Source organism: Lepidothrix coronata, unplaced genomic scaffold (assembly GCF_001604755.1).
Source record: "Lepidothrix coronata isolate B3197 unplaced genomic scaffold, Lepidothrix_coronata-1.0 Scaffold4, whole genome shotgun sequence".
Classification (NCBI taxonomy): domain Eukaryota; kingdom Metazoa; phylum Chordata; class Aves; order Passeriformes; family Pipridae; genus Lepidothrix; species Lepidothrix coronata.
The window spans coordinates 8,590,979-8,600,033 of record NW_016690184.1 but is presented as its reverse complement, the minus strand read 5'-3'; the positions used below and the strand labels follow the sequence as shown (position 1 = coordinate 8,600,033).

General features: G+C 37.0%; 1 protein-coding gene across 1 annotated transcript in view; it reads left to right on the top strand.

Annotated features, from left to right (window-relative positions):
- The window catches only part of ME1 (malic enzyme 1), a 169,397-nt gene that overhangs the window by 123,106 nt on the left and 37,236 nt on the right, over positions 1 to 9,055 (top strand). The window contains exon 7 of the mRNA XM_017824728.1: positions 4,858 to 4,967. Coding sequence (XP_017680217.1) covers positions 4,858 to 4,967 — 110 coding nt within the window. The remainder of the gene's footprint in view (positions 1 to 4,857; positions 4,968 to 9,055) is intronic.

Sequence of the window (9,055 nt, the reverse complement as noted above, 5' to 3'; positions counted from 1 at the left end):
GTCCACATTTTCTCTTCATAACAAATAAGGGAAATATGGCTTTGAGCGTCTGTCCAGTTGGATCCTGATTCAGACTGCCTGTGTGACTTGGAATCTAAGATCCAAGTACACAGAAAGACGTGGGTGACAAAACAGGATTTACAAGGGGGAACAGTGATCTGGATTATCACTTTCTAGGGACAATTTATGTTTGTTTAATTAGCTACTGCTGTGACACATCCTAAATAGGTGGAAGAAAGGAATTCACAGCTACAGATCACTTGCCTGCAAAAATTCAGCAGTCCTAGCCAGGATTCACTCATGCAAAGCTATTACTTTCAGAGAAATGTTTTTCAGAGCACAAAAATAGTCAAGAATTCATTTGGGCATTTGTTATAGTTACACACTGAGGAGGAATGTCTCCCAGATTTTCTTTTTTTTTTAATTTACTTTGGTAGTGTAGGACTAGATCCTATAATTTCTTCAGGTGTTCTGGTTAGGACAGTTTGTGCCTACTGGACAGGTTCTTTCTTCTGTTTAGTTGTACCACCTTTCAGTATAAAAATGCACATTAGTTACATGTTCCTCCAGTTCCCCAATTAATCCCCTATGTGTCCCCAGGTCAAAAGTAGTGATAGATGGAGAACTGTTGTCTCGGTTTTGAGCAAGCAGTAAGGCATGATGTGTTGCATGATGTGTTGTAGGGGCAGCATTGTAACCGAATACAATGTCTGCTCCTGGGATTCTACTGTTGGTGACACATTCAAATTAGAATGTTTTTAGGTTACATTGTAAAAATGTGTGCGTTCAAATTTCAAATAGGAAGATGAAATTGTCCTAAGGTATGTGATGATCAAGTTTAGCTACATAGATAAGCACTATACAGGTTAGTTGCTGGCTTTTGACGTGCTCACTGTAAGTCAACCCCAACCATTCAAGGGTTTTACATCTGATGAATTTGTTGGTGGTAAGTCCGTTACTTGCATCTGGACCTGCCTGATCAGTCACTCTGGGTCATCTGAGGAAACTCAGTGAAGTCAATCTGTGCTGTATCTATATCAAGTATTGATGATAGATGGTCACATTTTATGATAGCTGTGTGCTTGTTTTCCCTTTCCATAATGTTTGAAAGATAATACGAGTTACAGAACTGTAATGACCCACAGTTGCTTGAATTTGAGTGGTTTGAAAGGCGCAGCAGGATTTGATGACTGCACGTGGGCAAGCAATAAAGTGCTTGGTTCTCTTCACATCCAGCAGTTATTTGTCTACCGTACCCACGTATGGAGAGGTACATGTCCAAACTGGAAATTTGGAATGACAGAAGAGTATGAGTTGCAAACAGAGAGGACATGTTCTGCTTTTGTGAGGGTTGATTCGAACAATTTCCCTTTATAGCGGAGAAACCGCAAGCTAAAACTGTCCGTTAGAGTGTGAAAGTGTTGGAAGGATGTTGCAGAGTAATAATTGAAGGAAAGTGGATCTCAGCTGTTGGCTGTGAACATTGTCTTAGGTTTTGGCTCAATTTTTGCTTGAAGTGATTGTGATAATAAGATGTGGAAGTCATAGAAGAATTGGTGGCTATTTTGGTGTGGTTGTTGCTTCTAGAACTGTGTGGCAACTTTGTAGCTAATTCCTTATTGCAAGGGGGTTTTCTGGAATGCCAGATATTATCTATTTTGTATTACATCATCTCTGTGTCTCATCTGTTAGTGATTTTGAGAATGGGAATACTCCAAGCAGAGAAACACTGTAATTTTTTCATGGCTCCCACCGACTGGATTTGATTAGACTTTTTTAAGAACATAGACCTCAAGGTTCACAAGTCTTATGAGGTACTACCACAGTATGGGAAGTACTGAAGTGTCAGTTTTTTACCTGAATGTAATGTACTACACTTGCAGTGAATAAGAATGCTGCTTATAAATTTTTCTGCTATGATACCAAAATCTCAGAGGTCCAGAGTTAGACTGCTTGGTTTTTTCTATTTTAATTAAACAACCATGATATCTGACCCAGAGAGTTAGTATGGATAGTGTGCCCAGTATAGGATGAGAGTTTTCTACAGGGATGCTTATTTAATCTAACTCAAAGGAAGTTTTGGTCTGTGTCTACAAAGGTAATGGATAAGAAAATAGAGAAAAATCAACTGCAGATGAGAAAATGGAATATTATGTATGTTAAAATAAAGAAACAGACTGGCCTAATGACATCCAAGAAACACATATAACCAAGCTCCAGAATTCCAGAGTGTTAATCTCATTAGTTCCATATTATTATGCAACTGTCATCTCCTGGACCCTTATGGAATCACAGAAATTCATTGCAGAAACTGAATCAGGTTAGAAATTGAAAATAATTATTGAAAGCAGCTCTAGTTTCTTATTTGAACCCAGTTATGATTTACAGTACTGAATTACTGACTTGCCAAATTCTCTTTTAAAGAGTTGCTTCTGAAGAAGTCCAGGTTTTTCCATAAAACCTGAAAGTGTATTTATTTTCAGCAGGGATTACCATTCCTGCCAGTGAAATCCTCATAGATTTGGCTAATTGTAATATGGCTGTAAATATGTGATTTCCATGGAAATTAATTTAGCCACAGGAATTTTTGTCCTTTTTTTTAGTACTGATGGCTTTGCTTACTGTGGTTGCCAAACACATATATGGTTTAAAGAAAAACTTAACGTATTTATACTGAACTGCTCAGTATATTATTATTTATACTAAGCTTCCCAGGACATGTATGTATTGCTTTTTTGTATGAAGCATGAACTACTTGACTATCTCTCATGGATTTACACTGTTAGCAAATAAGGAAAACCTCCTTTAAATCAATCAGGATGTGTGCTTTTCAATCTTGTCCTGTTAGACACTAGTGGTAGTATTTTCATAGCCACACCTTATTGTAATATTTTTTTAAGTTTTAATCAAATGATTCCTTAGTCTTTGCAAATTGCCATTTGATTTATTTAAGCTTGAAATACCTTTTTTAAAAATATATTTTCTTGTAATATTATTCCAAAGTGGGATAACGTTTATGTGATATTTCCAGATCCAAACTTGTGTAAGCAGTTTTAGTGTTAACACTGTATTTTAACCTTTTCATGTTTTACTCTTTTTTTCCCCCATATGATACTGGCAGTATTCAAGTTATATTTGGGTTTTTTCCTGTTGTCAGTGTCTGTGAGCTTGAATTCAGTCTTTACATAGTTTTTGTGTAGAAAATATCTTCATTGTTTTTGGTGGTTTTGTGGGATTTTTTGCTTTTGTTTTAAGAAAGTACTTAAAAATGCCACATATGAATGGTAGGCAAAGAATCCAGAGACAATACTATTAAAAAGTATATCTAAGGACGGGAGGATATTTACAAAAGCATGTAGTGACAGGACACGGGGGAATGGCTTCAAACTGAAAGAGAGTAGCTTTAGATTAGGTAATTAGGAAAAAATTCTTTACTGTGAGGGTGGTGAAGCACTGGAATAGGTTGCTCAGAGAATTTGTGGATGCCCTATCTCTGAAAGTGTTCAAGGCCAGGTTGGATGAAGATCTGAACAAGCTGGTCTAGACGAAACATGTCCCTGGCAGGGGAGTTGGTGACCTTTAAGGTCCCTTCCAACCTGAACCATTCTGTGATTCTATGACTCTATGATATATAGTAGTAATGTTAATTTATTTTAACTTCTTATTAACTTTCATTTTAGGAGTAAGCTTATTGGCACAGCATGGCAATTGTTTACTTTTTAGGTATTGGCATACAGGTCTAGTGCCAGGAGTCTTCAGTTTTTTTATTAAAAAAATAAGATATAGAATACTAGAATTATAGAGTGGTTTGTGTTGGAATGGACCCTTAAAGGCCATCTGGTCCAATCCCTTCCTGTGAGCAGGGACATCTTCAACTAGATAAGGTTGCTCAGAACCCTGTCCAACCTGACCTTGAATGTTTCCATGTATATACTCCTTTGTTCCTCTCTTTTATATTTTTTAGATGTATTTGAGATGCCTTGTGCCTGTCGAAGTCATCATAGGCAACTACCTATACTAGAAATTGTACACTAGTGAATTGGCAATGAGACTGTTACCATGAGGTTCATCAAAAGTTACTTGTCCCATGCTGTTGAACTGACTTACATAGTCAGATCACCTAAATGATAGAAATTGCTCAGCTGTTACAACCACAGGCTGTATTTTCAAAATGTAGTGTATGGAGATTTCAAAGTAGGAAGTGCCAATTTGCATTTTTCCATTAGCTACAAGGATAAGAAAACATTAAAATGGACGATAACATTGATTTTTAGCATATTATTTAAGAAACAGATGTAAGAAATGTAGAGAGCCTTGTTTTTGCATATACTCAAAATTTTAGTGTATATTAGCCAAGTGTAACTTGATTCAAATTTGCAGCTATCACTTTACTTCCTTAAATTGTTCTCACATGTTTATTGTTTGTCTAGATTAACCATGGCTTTGATCAATACTTCTTTTATAATAAGAATGATCAAGCAAAATGTTGTGAGTGATTACATGGTTCTGACCTGCATAATGACAATAAAATAAAATCCATGTTCTGAATGTGTTACCTTTTTATTGAGCAACTTTTTTTGTTCACTAGCTGATTTCTCAGTGAAGACTTCTGTTGAGATATCTGCAGAGAGATGAAGACTTTCTTCACTGATCTTTTATTCATAACTTAGAACTGAGTAAATACTACTAGTAGCATAATTGTGCCTTCTAGTTAATCTATATGAACATAAAAATACAAAATATAACAGAAACATATCAGTAGATATATGAATCAAAATCTGACTGCAAATGTTAATAGCTTTTTAATATAAAACTTTGATTTTTTTAATGTAATGCATAATTTTTTTATCTTTCTAGATACGGCATGAACTGCCTCATTCAGTTTGAGGATTTTGCTAATGCTAATGCATTCCGCCTCCTGCATAAGTACCGTAACAAGTATTGCACTTTCAATGATGACATTCAAGGTAAGAGACTTTTTCTCTTCTCTTCATTAATGTGCTCGCAAGCCAGAAAAATAAGATTTAATTTCCAGAGGGAAACAAATCTATCATCTTTATTGTGATATTGGTAGATGTACAGGTCATATCTGGCCTTGGGTTTCCTCAGCATGGGTTTCTGGTGAGCTGTGTTTGCTCTTAACCTCTCCCTTCTCATTTACACCTCATGCTCTATTTAGATGTTCAGTCTTTGTGGGTTTTTTTAATAGTTTAATATGTGAATGGCTTTCACCATATAAATTATGGACATCAGGATTTTGAGCAAATGTCAAAGCTTAAGTCTGGACTGTACTTCCCTCAGTTTTTTTGTCACTGCAGTGACAACTGCTCCACTGTTCCTCCATGCTTGATAAATGTCAGACTGTATTTCAGTTTTTAAACTCACAACTCAGTTAAATATTCATGTAATTTTCCTCACAGTCTCATTCAGTTTTAGAGGGAAATGACTCTGTTTTCCCATCTGAATCATTTGTACAGCTGGCAAGGGGAAAATATCTAGGATGGAAAATGTCAGTGAGGGGGATTCCCCAGTGCTCAGTGTAGACGGGGATCTTGTCCCTTCCCTCCCAGAAAGAAAGACAAACAGGGCTGAAGTGGCATATGCTACTGCTTGGGTTGCCTTATATCCAGTTGGGAAAAGAGGATATTAAGTCATCTCTGCCATTCTCAGAGATCAGAATTTCTCTGTCACAACAATTCTCCTTTTTAAGATTTAAAAATAACTTTCTCTAGGGCAGTAAGTGCACTGGCTCCCATCCTTGCGAGGATGCTGAAGTCAGAAGAACTGCTGCAGAGAGGTACCCAAGGAGGGCCCTGGGCACCCGTTTGCCTCTTACCCCTGTTCCCTTGGGTAGATAGAGGTCCTCAGCAGTGATAGGATCAAAAATGGGAGTTTTGTTGTCTTCATTTCTTGCAGTTTTCAGTGACACTTTAAGCCAACCATAAGGAGCTTGAGTATGCCAGAGGTCATTATTTTGAGTCATGCTTGGGGTCTAGGTCTTATTTCAGGGACTCAATGCATGGCAATGGATTCAAATAGCCCTTATCTTTCTGGTGTTAGGGATTTGGCTAGCCACATGAACTATGCTTCTGTTACAAGCCTGGCTGAGTTTTACTTCACATCTGAAACAGATTATGAAAGACAACCTCTCAGATGGGAAATAAACTAATTATAAAATGTCATTTCCCTTTGTAAGAAGCATGATGCTTCTCTACCCTGCAGGATCTGAGTGTAGCCATGGTTACAGCAGTCCAATATAGCATGCCAAACAGCATCTGGAAGTTTCCCTGGTTGTTTAGAACCTCAGCTCCTACAGGGAATTCTCTTTCCTTGCAGGACAAAGGTCCTTAGCCCAAATCAGAGAGAGACTCAACTAGAATGTGGTTCAAAGAAATAGAAGGGAACCTTTTCAGCAGAAGTGTACCAAGTATGGGTAAACTTAGCTGACAAAGTCTTTTGTGTCTTTATTTGCATTTTCAAACCACTACATTCTCTCTCATGCACCTTGGAAGGAGGTGTCACAGCTGCGTAAACACCTTCAGTAACTTTTTATTTTCATAGGATGTCATCTTCCCCTATAACATGGAAGTAGAATAACAGCCCAAATATAGATCCAGTGATCTTTTATTTCTCTTTCTATTCCAATTTTATAAACCCTAAGGATCTTTCACCTCACAATTTAAATGAGGATGGGTGGTGCTAAGTTTTTTAACAGTCCTTAGAGATTTTCAGATTCTAAATGGCATTATTTTTTCCACACTACTTGAAAGAGTGGCTTTCTCTCTATTTAAGTTGTATTCTCTACCCCTAGAGCACTAAAGTGGACAAGTAGTGTCAGACCAATAAAAGCAAAGAAACACAGCACTGCATCTAATTTGCCTTCATCTTCTGAAGATAGTGCTTATTTGATATTTTAAACAAAGTTTCTCCTAGTCTTAATATTTTTCAAGGGAAAGCTACTTTAAGATCAAAAGAAATCTTTAATATGTTTTAAGGAAAGGCTTTTTTCAGGTGGATTTTCACTGCCATAGGATATGCAGTGAAAGGATTCCTATATATCTTAGCGATGCAATGAGAACCATTAAGTATCTCAAATCTAAACAAGCTATTAAATGATCCTGACTTCTGACAGACACTATAAAAGACAAAGAAAACATTGAAAGCTGCATACCCATCTGGAGGTACTCACTTGGACAAATGCAGTTGCCTTCTCTTAGCTCCCAGGTATTTACAGGGTGTCAGCATGCCCCTAAGTGACACCATTGCAGAACATTTGGAAAAAGTCTGCCAAAACACTGATCTTATGGAACCACTAGAGACTGACCATTAAGGGTCACCTATAGATATATTTAAGAACTTCTGGAAATAGATTTGTCTCCATCCCTGCTACAGTGAGATCACATCATTTCCTTCGGAGAAAGCTTTGTGACTTTTCCTACACCCCCTCTCTGTACTCAAGGAATTGGGAACAAGGGTGAACAGGATTCTGACTAACTGCTATAAAACTATATTGAAATAATAAAATTCTTCATATTTTAGCATTCTAGAAAGCATCTTTTGTTTTGGATGAGTGGTGAATTTCTTCCCTCTGTAGTTATGGTAATTTCTTACATTTATATTTTCAAAATACTCTTTTACAAACCCAATAGCAATAATGTTTCGTTAGGGAGAAAATATTCACTTTTTTCCTTGGATTCTTGTCTGGTTTTATTCTGACCACAAATCAGCTTGATGCTTTTTTTCTTCTTCTCTATGAAACACATAAACTGATTTTTGGAAAAGAAAATCAGTGAAAGCCTTGGATTTAAAACAAATACTTTTATCTGGTTCTGTATAATTAACGTTTTCCAGAATTGAGGGCGTTTTGATCATGATTTCCTGTATGGGAGGAATATTAATTAATTATGTAATGTCAAACTTCACAACATTTAGAAATTCCTGAATTAGATGAGGTTGCTAGTTTTGCTTATCTCCAATACATTTAGGAAGGAGAAGTTGTAAGGAAAAGGTGGAATTTTCTTGAAGATATGATACGTGGCTTTTTTATCTCTCCAACCCCTGCATGGGAATGGACCAATGCCAGAAGAACTGGAGCCTATGTTGTCAAACAAAGCTGTTTATCAAGGTGGAAGATGTTCTCTGCTTGATCACCCTAGAATGAGGCAGGGTTGGGATCCATGGTTTGAAAATCCCCTAAGAGAAACTATCCAATTCCCTTCCCTGCTGCAGGAGAAGTCTCTTAAGACCTGCTAAAGAAGAAGTCCTAGGTACAAGGCCAGGACTGCAGTGTCTGGAGTCCTGCTTACAGGTGGGACCAGCTTAGGCCATACCTGCCTGCCCCTCACAAATCCAACTGGGGCAGTGCAGGATGCCATAGTGCTCCCTTTCCACACCTATTTGATTTTGGTGGGTCTTTTGAAAGAGTTTTTGCTACTCAAGTACAATCAATGGCTTAAGGCATGTTTGCGCATCTTTAGGGTGGTGCGTTTGTTTTATGTGGGTCTCTCACTGCTTATCATGTGGTAGCTGCTTGTAGTCATTGCTGATGTGGGTACATTTCAAATAGTAATATAAATTTCTCTAGCCTTGCTGACTCTATGCAGGTCAATTATTTAAATTGTTTTAATCTTTTTTCTCACTCCTGTACTTTAAAATTGTCTCAATTGACAATGACAAACTTCTGCAGTATAAGCCAATTTACATGAAATAAGTGTTTCACTGTCCCACAGTGCCCACAGTGCTTCCCCCTATTATGGACACAGAGACTGTGTTTTATGCCAACAAAAATATTTACTTGGAGAGACTGCACTGGATTGGAATTAATTTTGGTATTCATCATGACCTTAGATGTCATTAGTTTTTAACAGCTGTGCTGTTTAATTGCATCAACATTTTATGAAAAGAAAGAAACCTAAAATAAAAATGTAGAGCCCATATAACTTAAGATTATTGTTTGATTTTACATGTATGGTTTGATTTGAAATATATGCTAAATCACCGGACTGCCATTTGAATAATTAGGAAAATTATACCTGGAAGTTACATTATGACCAAT